The following is an 18,792-nucleotide window of genomic DNA, read 5'->3' on the forward strand; positions in this document are numbered from 1 at the left end:
TCCCGAGCCAACAGCTCCATCTCCCGCCCGAGCCGGGCTGCAGCGCCCGGGGCTGGTTTCACACGGCTCAATGTCCCAAAAATCCGCCCCGTCACCTGGTCTCTGTTTGGAGGCTGGGAAATGCCCAAGTTTGACTCCATCACTCACCTGGAAAACGCATCCCGAGGATCTCGGTGTCCGGGGGTGCTCGAGGTCAGTCTTGTTCTGCAGCACGAGCTGATTAACCAGGGTCTTAATGGCTGGTAAGAGGTTTGTTTGTTTTGTTTTGTGTGTGTGTTTTGGTGGGGTTTTTTTTTGTTGTTGTTGTTTTTTTTTTCCTGCAGTAGGGGCTGAGAATAAAGCCGGAGGGGACCATGGAGCTTTAGGGTTGGAGGGGACCTTAAATCCCTTAAATCCCACCCAGTGCCACCCCTGCCATGGCAGGAACACCTCCCACTGCCCCAAGCTCCATCCAACCTTGCCTTGGACACTTCCAGGGATACAGGAGCAGCCACACCTTGCTTGGGAATTCCATCCCAGCCCCTCCTGGCCAGGAATTCCTTCCCAAATCCCATCTAACTGTTGCCCTCCGGCAGTGGGAAACATTTCCCCTTGCCCAGGCTCTCCGCGTCCGTGTGAAAAATCCTTCCCACATTAGAAGCATCCCCGTGTATTTCTCACTGACTGAAGGGGGAAAGCAAGAAAAAATCGAGAATGTGATTTAGGAAGCGTGGGGTCATTCCTGCAGCCTTTCTGGGATCAAATCAGGGCCAGGAACAGAAAATGCTACTGAGGAACGCAGACAGTGAAGCTTAACCCGGGTCTGGATGCAAAATAAATTGTGGAAAAATGCAAATCTGAGCTGTGGCCAGAGGTTCTGCCGGGTTCGTTCGGTGTTTTCAAACGAGCCCATTAAATAAAAACCCCTCGGTGCTTTGTAGGTGGGGGTGGGTTTGTACAGCCCAGAAGCTGCTCCTCGGCCAGGGGTGCTGATGATTTGGACAAGGCTGTGGCCTCGGGGACATCCTTGCTCCAAAATGTTGCTGCATCCCTTAGGAGCCAAAAGACTACTGTAGTATTTTTAAAGAATATTGTAAAAGAGCCCCCAAAAATAAATATCTGTTTCCTGGGGCTCAAACCCCCTCCCCTCCATAAGGAACATTCATATCCCCAAACCCCTAATTCCCAGGAGAGGTGAGCCACTCGCAAACACCCAGCCTCAAAACACCCTCACTGAGCATTCACCTGCTTAATTAATAAGATTACACCTGCCCAGAAATTTTTTTGGGAAAATTTTCCACCTGGAATAAATTTATTTTTTGTTCTCACAGCAATGGTTGAGCTGCTGTGACTAAAACCTGGATTTGGGGAAGGTTTAACCCCCCCAGCTGCTAGAAGACAAAACGTCCCTCACTGCTCCTTTTCATCTCTTCCACGGAGGATTTGTCTCCTCCCTGACAAACACAAAGCACCTGAGAGAGGGTCAGTCCAACAGCTGCGTGTGTTTTGGGCGGGAAATGCCGAAAATTGAGTTATCAAGGATTGGGATGGATCACATCAAAGGCAGAGAGAAGGGACCAAGCAGGGTTTGTCCCAGGCAGCCTCCCTCGGAGATCCCCGTTCCCTGCGTGGCTCCCGGAGCTAAAGACGATGGATTTGGTTAAAATCAGAGATGTCTCAAGGCCAAACTTTATTGCAAGGCGGAGGGCTCCGTTTCTAATCCCCGCACCCCCCTCCCCGCGAGTCCCAGCGCTCTTCTGGGGGGAAAGGAGCGCTTTTTGGTAAAGCCGTGCAACGGGAATCCAGGGTCCGGCATCGCTGCGGGTGCGATTTCCACAGGTCCTTGAAGGGCTGGCGAGGCTCAGGTGCTGTCCCGGGTGGGGTTCGCAGGATTCATCCGCTCCCGGGTGGGGTTCGCAGGATCCATCCGGTCCCGGGTGGGGTTCGCAGGATCCATCCGCTCCCGGGTGGGGCTCGCAGGATCCGTGCGGCTCCCGGTGAGCACCGTGCCGGCTGCTCAGCCTCTCCCCGCTCCCCAAGCCACATCCAATCCCCCAGGCAGTCACTTCTCTCAGAAACGCGGGCGGGCCGGGGGTCCCGTGCGCCCCCTCAGCGCTGCAGCCCGTGGCTGAGCAGGCAGGCTCCCGATGCCAGCAGCAGGGCGAGCCCGAGCCCAGCGCGCCGCTCCCGGGGGGCTCTGCTGGGGGGTCCCCGCTTGCCCCCCAGCTCGGGCCAGCCCCCGGCGTGGAACCCACCCGCGGGTGGCGGCTGCCGCGCCGCCGGGATGCCGTGACCCAGGCGGGACGGCCGCGGGCGACCGAGCAGCCCCATCCCGTAGCCCGCGGCAGCTCCGGCCGCGATGGCTCCGGCCACCTTGGAGCCGCGGCCCGGGGCGCCCCCGCCTCGGGACACGGCTCGGAAGCCTCCGCGGAGCCCCCCGGCCCCGGGGCTCCTCCCGCCGGCCCCGCTCCTCCCGCCGGCCCCGCGGCGGCCGCCGGCAGCGTCGCTGAGGAGGGCGAGCAGCAGCATCAGCGCCCAGCACCAGGCGTGGTCCAGGGGCCGCATCCTGCCCCACCTGCGGAGCAACGAGGGACGCTGAGAGCGGCGATCCTGCCCCGAGCAGCGCCCGCCGCCTCCAACCGAGCTCCTGGTTCGGGTGATTTTTGGGATCCATTTATCTATTTGGGTCACCTCCGAGTGGGGAGGGACCCGAAGGATGCGGTGGAACTCTTCGGTGGGTTGGTTGATGGGGAAGTGTTGGGTCGCAGGTTGGACTTGGTGACCTCAAAGGTCTTTTCCAGCCTGGTTCATTCAGTGGGTCTGTGATTCTGCGAGTCTGTGAGTGTGTGTCTAGAAGTCTGTGGTTCTCTGACTCTGTGACTCTGTGGATTTGTGAGTCTGTGTGTCTGTGAGTCTGTGGATCTGTTACACTTTGTGTCTGTGAGTCTGTGGATCTGTTACACTTTGTGTCTGTGAGTCTGTGGATCTGTCAGTCTGATTCTGTGGTTCTCTGAGTCTGTGGATCTGTGGATGGTACATACAGGAAGGGATCAAACCCCCAGACTTGGTGTTATTAACACCAAGCTAACCCCAGTGTCTTTTATCTCAATATATTATCTCTATTTATCTCCACATTGTCTCTGTTTATATCAATATATTATCTCTATACATCTCAATATATTATCCTATTTATCGCTACATTACCTCTATTTATATCAATATATTATCTCTCTCTCCAGATATCATCTCTATTTTATGTTCTATTTATATATTAATTTATTGTCAGGTCACTATGCATATATATATACAATTACACAACATTTATATATAATTATATCTATTATATGCATATAATATATATAACAATATATGATCAATTACCAATAATTTCTATTAGAGACCATGAATATATAATAGCAGTTAATGTGTGTTATATATTACTATATTATGATATTGGTAAGTATTATATTATGTGAATATATTTGTCTGTATTCATCCATATTTTATATATTATATTGATGTAGTTAATACATTCCAGTGGAAGGTGTCCCTGCCCATGGTGAGGTGTTGGCCTGGATGATCTTTAACGCCCCATCCCAGGATTCTGTGATACAACTCATTACTGCACGTTTTCACCTCATCCCATACTTTTACAAGAAGGCAGCGCGGAGCAAACAAACCCTCCCGACTCCCCAAATTCCCAAATTCCCAAATCGCCGCTGCAGAGCTCGGGAGCCCCGGGATGAGCTCCCGGCCCCGTCCCGCCCCCGCAGCCGCGGCTGAGCAGACAGACTCATTGTGCTGAAGCTGCTGAGCCATCGCGGGCTCCAGCTCATCCCCAAAACAGCCGGGCCGTGTTGACAAAAGGCTTTTGACAAAGCAGAGCCCCCCTGGCCCGCAGCCCCGGCCGCGGCATCCCTGTGTCAGCGATTCCCTCCCCGCTGGAAGGTGCCAGGTCTGACCCCCCCTTCCAAACCCAGCGCTTCAAAAATGAAAATCGGCCTTGATTTATTTAATTTGCCCGGCTCCTCCTGATATTTGGGATATTTTAAAGAAAGCGCAGAGAAGTGTCCCCCTTTCAGCTGTTGGCACCACTGAAAATGTCACAAAACCGGACCATGAATCCCAAAAAATCCCAACACAAGGATTTTCCCCTTCCTATTTCCCCCCTGTCTACTTCCCCAAACTTAGGGATCACCAGCCAGGGAAAATCCCATCGCTGGAGCATCCCGAGGCTCCTCTCCCCATCCCAACCTCCAGCTTAGGTGCGCGCCAACCCCTTCTGATTTTCCCCTTTCTCTGCACCCAATTCCTTCTCTTTGCACCCCAGAAATGCGGGGGTGCTGCCCTTACCCGTGCGCCGGGGCCGCCGCTGGCTCTTGCCGTGTGCCCGCCGGGCTGGGCTGGCTGCGGGTTTCCCGCTGGGATGAGCGGCAGGTCCTGCCCCTCCTGCGGGGAGGGATAACGCGATGGGCTGGCTGGGACACCGAAACACCCCGGTTCTACCTCCGGGAGAGAAATACCCAGGGGATGGAGCCAGCCGGTGATAAATCATCCATATTCCAAATATTCTCAGTGTTATCAGAACTATAACTCCTCCGTGTGTGGCTGTTGTGCACAGGAGTGCTTAGTTATTATTACCAGAGGGATTATTTGATCCAGCTGTCCTTAAAGGACACAAGAGTTCAGAGTGTGTCACCCCAATACTCCCCAAAAATCCTCTGGAAATTTAGATGTGAGTCTGAATATCTAGGTGAGAACATTTCTCATTGGGAGATCTCTCCATGGGATTCAGGCAGGATTTTACTCTTTTCCCTCATCTCATTTTTTACTCATTTCCATGGCATTTCTATCCACACAAAGTGATTTATTTTGGACAAGCTAGGCTCTGACTCAGGGGGTTTCATTCTGCATTAAGTTGCTACATATTTTATTTTATTTCCTTGTTAATCCACGCAGCAGTGCCACAATCATCCTTCAAACACATCAAAAACTCCTCTCGCTGTACAACACTTTCCCAAACATGAGTTAAAGGTGGAAAAGGTACCATTAAAATTAAAAAAAAAAAAAATTACAAAGATGCATTGCAAAAACTCAAAGGGAGGGGGAGAAAGTCAGAGGTTTAGTTCACATCGAGGTATAAAATGGATATTGCTGGTTTAGCCTGGGAGGAAAGAGATTTTTCCAGCTGCTGCTGGTGATGGAGCCAGCCTAGTCCTGGGTTCACCAGAATAATTTGCTGGCAACACTGGAAAATGAGATTTGGAAAATAAAATCCTCTTTATTTCTGCCTCCCCTTCCTCCTGCCTTCCCCCCTTTCCCACCCAGCATCCCTCGAGATGCTCGAAGGCCCTCAGCCATCCCTGTGAGACCTATTTGGCATTTACAGCTACCAGAGAGGTTTGACATTGTGGTTTTCTTAAAAATCCTAAATATTAGTGCAAATTAGAGCAGGGGACAGAGGGGCCGCACAACCAGATGCAGGGTTGGGGAAGGTGCTGGAAAAAAATGGGATTTTCTCCTGTGCTGGAAATCCACCTGTGAGCCCCCAGGTGAGGGTTAAATCCCCCCCAGAAATCTCAGCCAACCCTTTGGATTTACAAAATCCTCCCAACACCTGTGAATTATTGCGGTAGGAATGTGCTTTTCTCCTAAAAAAAAAAAAAAAAAAAAAAAAAAAGAGGAATTTTTTGTGCCCTCTTGCAGCAGGTCCTTCACTGAGAGCCACATTGGGCACTTCCAAATTGAGCCCCCAAAATTCCAGTTCTGGAATGCTGGCAGCCCTCACTCAGCCCATCCTTGCCTTTGTGCTGCTCACAGATTTCCTCTTTTTTTTTTGTTATTGTTATTTCTTTTGTTGTTGTTTTTTTTTTTTTCTCCCTGTGTTTTCCAGGGATTTAAAGTTTTGGCTGAAGCTGCTGCCAGCTCTTCCTGGGAAGAGCCCCCGAGGATTCTGTGGGGGTGAAGCGTGGGAGGGGGTTTGGCTCAGGGCTGGAGCTGCCCAGATGGACACCAGGAGTGTTTTGGGGCTGGGATTTGGTGCAGCACATCCCACGGACTCTCACATGGCTGTTGGACCTTCAGAAATCTCCTCCAGCCTCTGCTCAATCATCAACCTCAGGATGGAGTACCTGGAGCACAAGGAAAAAAGGGATTTTTCAGCAGAAAACCCTGCAATAGTGCAAACCCTGCATTGGGGATGCAGGGCTACATAAATGAATTTTTTGGGAGCAAAGCAGTTCCCCAGGAATGTCCTTCCCTCCTGACATCCCCCCCAGCCCCACCTACTTGTGCTTCAGCTTCTTCACTTCCCGATCCTCCTCCTCCTCCAGCTTCTGGATGAAGCTCCTGAGGATGGGCATCTCGAATTTGATGTACTGGGCGACCTAGGTGGGACAGGAGTGGCAGGAATGGTGAAGAGGGTGATGAATTGATCCCCTCATCCCATTCTCTCCTTAGATTTAACCAAGTATCCCAAAACTTTGCAGCAAACCCTAAAAAAAGACATTTGTGACCATCAGCGCGTGTAAACCAGCGAGCACTGGATAATTACTGAAAAAAAAGATCCACCTAAGGTTTATTTATTTTAATTCACCCACTGGCTGTGAGAGGCAGCTCTGTCTGAGCATCCCCAGAGTCTCATTCACCCCAAAAATTCCCGGTTTGAGCCGGGATTTCAGAGCCAGCAGATGGCACAAGGGAGCCGCTCCCACCCGGCTGGAAAAACAATTGTACCGAGCTCAGCCGGGATCAGACTGGGGATGGCACAACAGGGCGGGGGAGGCTCCACCTGGGGACACAGAACAAGGAGTTTCCCGCAGGATCGGGAGTTCCCACCGGAGCAGAGCAGCTCCTGCAGCCCCAGCACGTATCTGCTCATCGGGGAAAAATTCCTCCCTGGGAGGGTGGGCGGGAGCTGGGATGGAATTCCCAAAAAAAGCTGCGCCTGGATCCCTGGAAGGTTGAATGGGGCTTGGAGACACCAGGGGCAGCGGGAGGTGTCCCTGCCATGGAAGGGAATTCTGAGAGTTCTTGGAATTCCCGGGATTTTGAGGCAGGAATTCCCCGATTTTGGGGCTGAAATTCCCAGAGTTTTGTGGCTGAAATTACCAGGATTTTGAAGCTAAGATTTTCAGGCTGAAATTCTGAGAGTTCTAAGCTTGGAACCCCCAGATTTTTGGGAGCAGAATTCCTGGAGTTTAAGTCACAACATTCCCGGGATTATGGGGCTGAAATTGCCAGGATTTTTGGGCTGCAATTCCCAGATTTTCAAGGCTGAAATCCCCGACTTTTTGGGGCTGGAATTCCCAGAGTTCAGGGCTGAGCACTCCAGGATTTTGAGGCCAACATTTCCAGAGTTTTGGGGCCACTGGACGGGTTTTAAAATCCCTCCAACCCCAACCACTCCACAATCCTGTGACCCCCCCGGGTTTTTCCAAGCCCACCTGAGGGTGACACTCACGTCGTAGGTGACCTCTTCCACCTGGTCCTTCTCCATGAGGAACACCTTGGAGACCTGCTCGCAGGGGCCCTGCAGGATGCGGGCCAGCAGGGGGAAGTCGCTGCCGCGCAGTTTCTGCTTCTCTGCAACGCCAGAACCGCGGGCTGGGCACGGGCGGCGCCGCGGGATTGGGGCGCTCCCGGTCGGGGTTGGGGGTGTTCATGTACAGGGGTTTGGGGTGCTCACATCCAGGGGTTTGGGGTGCTCATGTCCAGGGTTCAGGGTGCTCACATACAGGGATTTGGGGTGCTCTCACTCAACGGTTTGGGGTGCTCATGTCCAGGGGATTGGGGTGCTCACATCCAAGGTTTTGGGGTGCTCATGTCTGGGGGTTTCAATTGTTCACACCCAGGGATTTGAGGCGCTCATGTCCAGGGGTTTGGGGCGCTCATGTCCGGGGAGTTGGGGTGCTCACGTCCAGGGATTTGGGGCACTTCAGGATGGGGATTTGGGGTGCACACATCCAGGTGTTTGGGGTGCTCATGTGCAGGGTTTTGGTGTGCTCATGTCCAGGGTTTGGGGTGCTCATGTCCAGGGTTCATGGTTCTCATATCCAGGGGTTTGGGGCACTCATGTCCAGGGTTTGAGGTGCTCACATCCAGGGGTTTGGGGTGCTCATGTGCAGGGTTTGGGGTGCTCACATCCAGGGGTTTGGGGTGCTCATGTCCAGGGTTTGAGGTGCTCACATCCAGGGGTTTGGGGTTCTCACATCCAGGGGTTTGGGGTGCTCATGTGCAGGGTTTGAGGTGCTCACATCCAGGGGTTTGGGGTGCTCACATCCAGGGGTTTGGGGTGCTCATGTGCAGGGTTTGAGGTGCTCACATCCAGGGGTTTGGGGTTCTCACATCCAGGGGTTTGGGGTGCTCATGTGCAGGGTTTGAGGTGCTCACATCCAGGGGTTTGGGGTGCTCACATCCAGGGGTTTGGGGTGCTCATGTGCAGGGTTTCGGGGTATTCACACCCAGGGGTTTGGGGCACTTCAGGATGGGGATTTGGGGTGCACACATCCCGGTGTTTGGGGTGCTCATGTGCAGGGTTTGGGGTGCTCATGTCCAGGGTTTGGGGTGCTCATGTGCAGGGTTTGAGGTGCTCACATCCAGGGGTTTGGGGTGCTCACATCCAGGGGTTTGGGGTGCTCATGTGCAGGGTTTTGGGGTATTCACACCCAGGGGTTTGGGGTGCTCACATCCAGGGGTTTGGGGTGCTCATGTGCAGGGTTTTGGGGTATTCACACCCAGGGGTTTGGGGTGCTCACATCCAGGGGTTTGGGGTGCTCATGTGCAGGGTTTTGGGGTATTCACATCCAGGGGTTTGGGGTGCTCATGTCTGGGGGTTTGGGGTATTCACACCCAGGGGTTTGTGGTGCTCACACCCAGGGTAATTTGGGGCACTCACCTCCACTCGTGTGCACCATGTACAGAGCAAACTCCTCTGCAGAGTTCTCAATCTGGGAGGAGATACAAAGCTCTGCTGAAGGGACAGGTTCTGCCCTGGTATACCCTCTATATATGTAGGGTATAGATTTTATAGATAAAAATTTTATATAAAATATTTTTATAGAATTATATGCAATATTATATATTAAATATTTCATATGAAATTGTATATTAAAAGTATTAAAATGGTTATATATTCTATATTAAAATATTTTATAAAATCTGAATGCCAATTTTATAAGTATAATATAATGATTTATATTAAAAAATGCATATATATAATATCTGAATACAAATTACATAAATATAAATAGAAATATACACCTATATAAAAATGTAAATGTAATAATAATAAATATTATTATTACATTATTAAAATAAATATTAAAATTAATTACATAATTAAAATAAATATTATTATTACATTATTAAAATAATGTAATAATAATAAATAATAAATGTAGATGTGAATATGAATATTAATATGAATACAAATATAGATATGGATATAGATACAGACAGATATAGATATAGATATAAATATAGATATAAATATAAATGTAAAAATAAATGTAAATGTGAATATAAATATACATATATATGTGTATAGATAGATATAAATCTAAATGCAAAAATAAATGTAAATGTGAATATTAATATTAATATTAATATTAATATAATCGGAATGCAGGGTTTATACAATACAATATAAAAATACATTTATTTATTTTCAACACAGCAGAAGCTGCATTCAGAGCAGCCCAGGAGTGCTGAGGGGAGGTGCAGCCCTCACCTTGAATTTGTTGAGCAGCAGTTTGAGCACCTGGGGCGTGGTCATGGCGCTGTTGATGCGCACGTTGGTGACGGAGCCGTAGGCGGGCGTGAACACCGAGGTCTGGGGGCACAAACAGCACTGAGACCCCTGCCCGGACCCCAGGAGGATCCTGGAGGGGTCTGAGAGGCTGAGCTGGAGCAGAGACTGGGCAGAGCTAAAGGAATAAATTCAGTGTTTAATGAAAGGATCCACCGTGGGCAGTGCTGGGCTGCACCCAAGTCCAATCCAAGATGGATCCTGGTCATGGATTTTACACTTTTATAACTTTTGGTTCTTCTACCCACTGGGGTCAATTGTCCAAGCACAGCCCCAGGCTATGAAATCTCAGCCTCCTGGTTTGCCCCCTTTCCCTCGCTGTTGTTTCTGCTTTTTGGGTACCAGCTGTCCTTGATTCTCTAGCTAGAAAGGGATTGTTTTGTCCAACCACCCTGTGAAGAGAATTTACTAACATGTTATCCTGGGTTCAATGCAGGATGTGAACCAAAAGTCTGTATTCTATCACCATGTGTTAAAAACCAGCTGGGCAATCATCTTTATCTTTCCCACATCCTTCCTCCAGGAGATATCTCCTGTTAATGGCCATTAAGTCCCAGTGCATGGTTGATAAAATTCCATCATCCCACTAGGAGATGCTCCAGCCAGGGGGAGGAGACAAACATTTCCTATCTAGGTAAAATCTGAGATTTGGAGCACTAGAGCAGCCCTTACCCACTGGTTTCTAGAGGATTAGAGCTACCAGACCTTTCTATGGGATCACTACTTCAACCAAACCACTTCACTTGGACTGCTCCCACCACCCTAACTAGCAGGGTGCCAGGTTCTAATCTGACTCTGTCAGTGCTTTTCTTTTGTACTATTGCATGCATTTTATTTTCCTCCTTTTTTTTTTTCTATTAAATCATATTTCTAACTTGGACTCTCACCAGCTTTGCCTTCACACCCACCTAATAGGAAGCCTCAGAGTTACACACCAGGCAGCAGAGAGCCTGAAAACCACCGGGGCATCAGGGGCTCACCTTGTGGTTGTAGAAGTGGCCGTTGATGGAGAAGCGGTGCCGGCGCAGCCGCCGCTGCTCGCCGGGAGTGCGGGCGCTGCCGCGGGGCCGCACGCCGACATCGCTGCGCGTCCGCATCAGCTGCGGGGCCTCGTCCGCCGGCCTGGGGGCTGCAAAACACCCGGGGGAGCCTGGCCATGGGGCTGGGGGCACGGGGGGCACCCTGCTTCAGCTCGGGGGAGCGTTTGGAGGGCGGACACGGCGGTGCGCGGATCGGGAAAACCGCCCGGCTCTGTGTGTTTGTGAGCAACGCGCCCAGCTCAAGGTGGGATTGTTGGTGTGCCCTGGGTCATAGATCCTTGTGATCCCTTCCCACTCAGGAGATTCCATGATTGCAGAGTTTCCCTGCTGCAAAACAGCCCCTGGGAGTCCCTCATGGATGCAGAAATACTCGCCCCCAGAACAAACTTCTCACCTCTACAAACTCCCCAGGACACAGCAACCGGTTTATTCTCCCCCAGCTCTCGGATATTTCTCCCCCAGCTCCCTTTTTATTCTCCCCCAGCTCCCTGTTTATTCTCCCCCAGCTCCCAAAGAAAGTCATTAATTCAGAATTAACCACCTAAATCCCTGCTGCCACCTGGATAAAATCCCTTCTCCTGGGAACACGAGTATCTTCCCTCTCTTTTCCATAATTTAACTTTCTGTGTTTTCCTTCCCTTTAAATGAGAGCAGGCAAACGAGGGCAGAGCCTCAGATCTCTGCATGAAAACTGGCCTGGATCCAGATTATTATAAACCAGCTCTTCATCTATTTTTAATGAACCTCTCAGGCTCAGCTCTGGGTGTTTTAATCCAAAGCATGTCTGCAGCAGGGAGAAATCTCTGGCAGGAGCTGCACTCACGGGGACTGAGCACTCCTGAGGAGCTGTGCATGAACATTGGGAACTGATTTTTACTGGATTTTAGGGGAAAATGTAATAAAAGCCTTTTTTTTCTGAAGTGCTGGCAGAGGATTGAGGCCATAAAGCTGAGGGGAATCGTGGGGTGGACGTTGCCTGGGAAAGATTTAATTAAGGGGGGAAAAGTGTTGTGAGTGGGGAGAGCAAAAAGAAAAAGGGAAAAGTTGCAGGATCACGGGTGGGGGTTCATGGATCAAGTTTGGCAAGGGCTCAGCTCCTCTCAAAAGGATGATCTCATCCTTCTCTACCCCCCAGCTCCCCAAAATATCCAAAAAACCAGAACATCTGCCAGAGTTGAACGAGGAAAATGCATGCAGAGGGTTTTCCCTGCGGGAATTCCCGGTGGGTTCTGCTCCTCTGTTAACAAGGGGTTAACGAGGCTCGTCCCAGTCTGAGAGGAGGAGCCGGGAGGGGACAAACCCTGGGGACAAAGCGATGACTTCCCATGGTAACGCTTCCCAATGCTCCCATTCTTCTTCCCGAAACGGGAAGGGGAAGCTCCAACATCCTCCTTTTCCTCCTTTTCCCTGCAATCCCACCAGGGATCTCTGCTCCATCCCCTCGGTCCCTTCCAAGCTCTCCCACATTTTACTGCTGCTCCTTCCCCGAGAAAAAAAAGGACAAACTTGGGAATCAGGGAATCATTGGGGCTGGAAAAGATCGAGTTTTGGGGAAATAGTGAATAAAATAATCCAAGTGCTTTGGGAGCAGCTGAGCTGGAGCAAGATGGGAACTGTCTGGAGTGGAGGGCAAAGCCTGGGCTGTGTTTTCCCAAATAAAAGTGGATGAAGAGCTGTTGCCTGGGGCTCTGAGCAGCGGGAGGGCTCGGGGCGGGTCCCAGCCCGGCTCACCTGCGCCTCTGCCGGGGCTCTCCTCGCCGTCCGTCACCGGGATGTCCGGGAGAGTGCTGGGCTTCAGCACCGAGCTGCAGAGACACCAGAGCGGCTGTCTGTCTGTCCCGGTGTCCCTCTGTCCCTGCCCGTGTGTCCTGTCCGTGTGTCCTTGTCTGTCTGTCCCGGTGTCCCTCTGTCCCTGCCCGTGTGTCCTGTCCGTGTGTCCTTGTCTGTCTGTCCCTGTGTCCCTCTGTCCCTGCCCGTGTGTCCTGTCCGTGTGTCCTTGTCTGTCTGTCCCGGTGTCCCTCTGTCCCTGCCCGTGTGTCCTGTCCGTGTGTCCTTGTCTGTCTGTCCCTGTGTCACTCTGTCCCTGCCCATGTGTCCTGTCTGTGTGTCCGTGTGTCCCTGTCTGTGTGTCCCTGTCTGTGTGTCCCTGTGTCCCCTGTCTGTGTCCCTGTGTACCTGTCCCTGTGTCCCTGCCCGTGTGTCTTGTCCGTGTGTCCCTGTCTGTCTGTCCCTGTGTCACTCTGTCCCCTGTCTGCCCTTGTCTGTGTGTCCGTGTGTCCTGTCCCTGTGTCCTGTCTGTGTGTCCCCATGTCCCTGTCTGTGTGTCCCTGTGTGTCCTGTCCATGTGTCCCTGCCCATGTGTCTGTGTGTCCCTGTCTGTGTGTCCTGTCTGTGTGTCCCTGTGTTCTGTCGCTGTGTCCTGTCCATGTGTCCCCGTCTGTCCCTGTCAGTGTGTCCCTGCCCATGTGTCCCCGTGTGTCCCTGTGTCCTGTCCATGTGTCCCTGTCTGTGTGTCCCTCTCCATGTGTCCCTGTGTGTCCCTGTGTCCCTGTGTCCCCGTCCCTGTGTCCCTGTGTCCCTGTGGGGCCTCAGAGGAAACACCAATCCAGGGAATCTCTGTCCCTCATCCCTCAGCTGCTGATTCCAGCTGGGACAAAAAACCCAGAGGAGGCAGCTGGGGGTGCAACCAGCACACCCTGACAGTCTGGGGCTGTTTTTGGGGTGCCTGGGTGGTTCTGGAGCTGTGTATCTGTGATTTTGGGGTGCCTGGGTGTTTTTGGAGCTGTGTGTCTGTGGTTTTGGGGGTGTGTTTTTAGAGATGTGTGTCCGTGTTTTTGGGGGTGCCTGTGTGGTTTTGTGGCTGGCAGTGTGTGTTTTTGAGGCTGAGTGTATTTTTGGGGCTGTGTTTTTGGGGCTCAGTGTATTTCTGGGGTGCCTGAGTGTATTTTGGGGGCTCTCTGAGTGCATTTTTGGGGCTGAGTGTATTTCTGGGGCTGAGTGTATTTTTGGGGCTGAGTGTATTTTTGGGGCTCTCTGGGTGTGTTCTGGGGTGCCTGAGTGTATTTCTTGGGCTGCCTGAATGTGTTTTTGGGGCTGAGGGTCTTTATGGGGCTCTCTGAGTGCATTTTTGGGTCTCAGTGTATTCTGGAGCCCTCTGAGTGTATTTTTGGGGCTCTCTGAGTGTGTTTTTGGGGCTCAGTGTACTCTGGAGCTCTCTGAGTGCATTTCTGGGGCTCTCTGAGTGCATTTCTGGGGCTCTCTGAGTGCATTTTTGGGGCTCAGTGTATTTCTGAAGCTCTCTGAGTGCATTTCTGTGTCTCAGTGTACTCTGGGGCTCTCTGAGTGCATTTTTGGGACTGAGTGTATTTCTGGGGCTCTCTGAGTGCATTTCTGTGTCTCAGTGCACCCTGTGGCTCCCTGGGTGCATTTCTGTGTCTCAGTGCACCCTGTGGCTCCCTGGGTGCATTTCTGTGTCTCAGTGCACCCTGTGGCTCCCTGAGTTCATTTCTGTGTCTCAGTGCACCCTGTGGCTCCCTGAGTTCATTTCTGTGTCTCAGTGCACCCTGTGGCCCCCTGAGTTCATTTCTGTGTCTCAGTGCACCCTGTGGCTCCCTGAGTTCATTTCTGTGTCTCAGTGCACCCTGTGGCTCCCTGAGTTCATTTCTGTGTCTCAGTGCACCCTGTGGCCCCCTGGGTGCCCTCTGGGGCTGCCTGTGGCCCCGACTCACCCGTGGGTGCCCAGGTTGCAGCCCGAGTGCCAGGAGGAGGAGGAGGGGGGGCGGGCGGATGCGCTGGTTGTCGTCCTGCATCTGCAGGCGGATGGGGCGGCGCAGCCCCCACGAGATGTTCAGCAGCCCCTCCACGATCAGCTCCCCTTCCTCCTGCAGCACACACAGGGAAAAGCTGGGAATGGGGGCTGGCACATCTTTTCCAACCCAAATTTGCTGTGATTTTGGGGGTTTTCTCTTGCTCCTGGGGTTGGGAAGGGGGAGATTTTCCTGGGAGCTGTGCTGGTGTAAATCAGGATTGGGGACAGCCAGGGACAAAGTATGGAAAACTCAGGGTATGGGAACAGGGAGGGACCAATTCTGCACTGGGAGGATCCATCAGATCCAGTCTCCCCAGTTTAGAGTCCAAGGACAGGGCTTGGAGCAGCCTGGGGTGGTTGGAGGTGTCTGTATCCACCCACAGAATGAGACCATCCAAAAGCTCCCCTTCAATCCAAACCATTCCATGCTGATATGGGATTTTGGGAAGGAACTCCTGGCTGGGAGGGTGGGGAGGGGCTGGGATGGAATTCCCAGAGGAGCTGTGGCTGCTCCAACCCTGGCAGTCACAGCACCCTGGGACAGTGGGAGGTGTCCCTGCCATGGCAGAGGTGACACAGGACTGATTTAAGGTCCCTTCCCACCCAAACCATCCCATAATCTCCTGATTCTCTGCCCCAATTCCCTCAATTCCCCCCTGCCTGGGGCATTTCTCACCTCCCTGTGCCGCAGCTGCAGGTTCTGCCCCTCGTAGTAGATGTTGTAAGTTTTCAGGTGCAGGAGGAGCTCATTCCTGGGGAAAAAAAATGGGAAAAAATGGGGAAAAAATGGGAAAAAAATGGGGAAAAATGCTGAGATGGGGTTTGGGGTGAGGGGGGAGATGCTGCAGGCATCACTCAGTGACCCCTGAGCTGCCCAGGGTGGAGCAGGAATTGATTCCCTGGCTGAGAGGACACAAAATTTGCTTCATTTGAGGCACATTTGGGTCTTTCCAGACCTCCCTTGTTGAAGGTTTTTGCTGGGGATCCAACATTTTGCAGCCACATCTAAGGAGAGAAGCTCCCCATGACCATGTCCCCACAAATCTTCTGAAAAGGCACAAGAAACCCCATCAGAGCTCGGGGCAGTTGGTCATGAGGCTGGAAAATAAATCAGTTTTCTGGGGGTCACACTGGAGTCACGAGGGATCCCGGGTGAGGTGCTCATGTCAAAGCTCTGAGCTCTGCTCTGGGCAAAAACTCGTGATAAAAATACAAATAAAGGCAAAAACAAGGGCAAAAATCTACAAAAAAATAAATGTTCAAAGGTGGAAATAAAGATTGATATGAAAATAAAAGTGAAATAAATGATCTGGGGTAGGAGAGGGGGGAATTTCATATTTCTGCTTTATCTCCCTTTCAATCTCCCCAAATTCACTTTTTTTTCCCCCTAAGAACAGAAGAATGATTATTAATCAGGATTTTTTCAGCAAAAACCATTTTGTATGGGAAGTTTTAAAGCATTTGGCCACACTCCTAAGGAAAAATTGAAAATCTCACCAAAAACTGCTTTTTTTTGTTAAAGAAATTGCCTTTTTATAATGTTATATAGCGTGTTTATAATGCTACATTCTGTTATGCATTATATACATACAAAATATATATATATATATAAAAATATATAAATATATTGTTATATATTGCTATATATTGCTATATATTGTTATATGCTATATATTATATATATAAAATGTATATAAATTAATGTATTAAATATTTTGCTCAAAGGAATCTTGTATATTGCAGCTCATAGATAATATGTTATATATTGTGTTGATAATGTTATATATTGTTATATAGTGTTATATATTGCTATATGCTATATATTATATATGCAAAATATATAAAAATTAATATATTATCTATTTAGCTCAAAGAAATCTTGTATGCTATACGTCATAGATAATATGTTATATATTGTATTTATTATTTTACATTGTTGATATTGTTGTTATTGTGTTGATAATGCTTTATATAGTTAGATACTGTTATATGCTGTTAGATATTGATAGATACCATAATTTGTTACATGTGATATATTGTATATTGTTATATATATTTTTATAGTGTTATATATTGTTATATAGTGTTATATATTGTTATATATTGCTATATATTGTTAAACATTATTATATATTGTTATATATTGTAATATATTGTTATACATTATTATATATTGTTATATGCTGTTAGACATGGTTATATGTTGTTATACATTATTATATATTGTTATATACTGTTAGACATGGTTATATATTGTTATATATAATTATACATTATTATATATTGTTATATGCTGTTAGACATGGTTATATGTTGTTATACATTATTATATATTGTTGTATATTGTTATACATTGTTATATATTGTTATATATTGTTATATATAGTTATACATTGTTATATATTGTTATATATAGTTATACATTATTATATATTTTTATTTATTGTTAGCCACTGTTCTGTGCTGTTAGATACTTTTGGGTATTGCACTATTTTGCATATTTGGGGTACAGATAACACCTTACACACCCTGTTACCCACCCCAGGTCACAGATAACCCCCCATCCCCCACCCCCCATCCCCCACCCCCCGCAATCCCGCACCCCGCCCCTCCCCCCTCACCTGGAGATGAATTTGTCTTTCCCGCAGGGAACCGCGTCCCCTGGGCCGAGCTCCATCCCGGGGCATGGAGCTGGGGAGGGAGCAGAGACAGCTCAGGGAGCGGCAGAGAAACAGAGATAATGGGAACGGTGGGGATGATTAACAGAGATAACAGAGATAACAGAGATAACAGAGATAATGGGAATGGTGGGAATGATAGAGATAACAGAGATAACAGAGATAATGGGAACGGTGGGGATGATAGAGATAACAGAGATAACAGAGATAACAGAGATAACAGAGATAATAGAGATAATGGGAACGGTGGGGATGATAGAGATAACAGAGATAATAGAGATAATGGGAATGGTGGGAATGATAGAGATAACAGAGATAACAGAGATAATGGGAACGGTGGGGATGATAGAGATAACAGAGATAACAGAGATAACAGAGATAATGGGAACGGTGGGGATGATAGAGATAACAGAGATAACAGAGATAACAGAGATAATGGGAACGGTGGGGATGATAGAGATAACAGAGATAATAGAGATAATAGAGATAATAGAGATAACAGAGATAATGGGAACGGTGGGAATGATAGAGATAACAGAGATAATGGGAACGGTGGGAATGATAGAGATAAGAGATAATGGGAATGGTGGGGATGATAGAGATAACAGAGATAATGGGAATGGTGGGAATGATAGAGATAACAGAGATAACAGAGATAACAGAGATAACAGAGATAATGGGAATGGTGGGGATGATAGAGATAACAGAGATAACAGAGATAACAGAGATAATGGGAATGGTGGGGATGATAGAGATAACAGAGATAATGGGAATGGTGGGAATGGTGGGAATAATAGAGGTAATGGAAATAATAGAGATAACAGAGATAACAGAGATAATGGGAATGGTGGGAATGGTGGGAATGGTGGGAATGATAGAGATAACAGAGATAATAGAGATAATAGAGATAACAGAGATAATGGGAATGATGGGAATGGTGGGAATGAAATAATAGAGATAACAGAGATAATAGAGATGAGATAATGGGAATGATGGGAATGGTGGGAATGGTGGGAATGATGGGAATGATAGAGGTAATGGAAATAATAGAGATAATAGAAATTATAGAGATTATAGAGATAATAAAATTATAGAGATGATAGAGATGATAGAAATAGAAATACAGAAATAGAAATAGAAATCGAAATATAGAAATAGAAATAGAAATAGAAATGGAAGCCCACCCCAACAAAACAAACAAACAAACAAACAAACAAACAAACAAAAAAAACCCACACAAAGATAAAATTAAAATAAAAATAAAGTAAAAAATAAGTAAAAAATAAAAATAAAAATAACAATAAAAATTTAAAAATTAAAAAATTAAAAATAAAATAAAATAAAAGTACAAATAAAAATAAAAGTAAATAGAAATAAATAAAAACAAAAAAAAATTTAAAAAATTAAAATAAATAAAAATAAAAATAAAAATAAAAAATAAAAGTAAAAAATAAAATACTCCCCCCCCCGCCCCCGCGC

At 48.4% G+C, this 18,792-nt stretch overlaps 1 protein-coding gene across 1 annotated transcript; it reads right to left on the reverse strand.

Moving 5' to 3' along the window:
• Window positions 1-4,880: 4,880 nt before the first annotated feature.
• On the reverse strand, window positions 4,881-17,318 carry RASSF2 (Ras association domain family member 2). The gene is given in 11 exon segments (XM_079328991.1): window positions 4,881-6,110; window positions 6,268-6,365; window positions 7,442-7,563; window positions 8,876-8,927; window positions 9,710-9,811; window positions 10,768-10,916; window positions 12,559-12,632; window positions 14,556-14,605; window positions 14,607-14,708; window positions 15,312-15,387; window positions 17,257-17,318. Coding segments are annotated over 11 exon segments (951 nt in total). The 5' UTR covers window positions 17,313-17,318; the 3' UTR covers window positions 4,881-6,040.
• Window positions 17,319-18,792: the final 1,474 nt, after the last annotated feature.

This window comes from Erithacus rubecula, assembly GCF_903797595.1.
Source record: "Erithacus rubecula genome assembly, chromosome: 29".
Lineage (NCBI taxonomy): Eukaryota > Metazoa > Chordata > Aves > Passeriformes > Muscicapidae > Erithacus > Erithacus rubecula.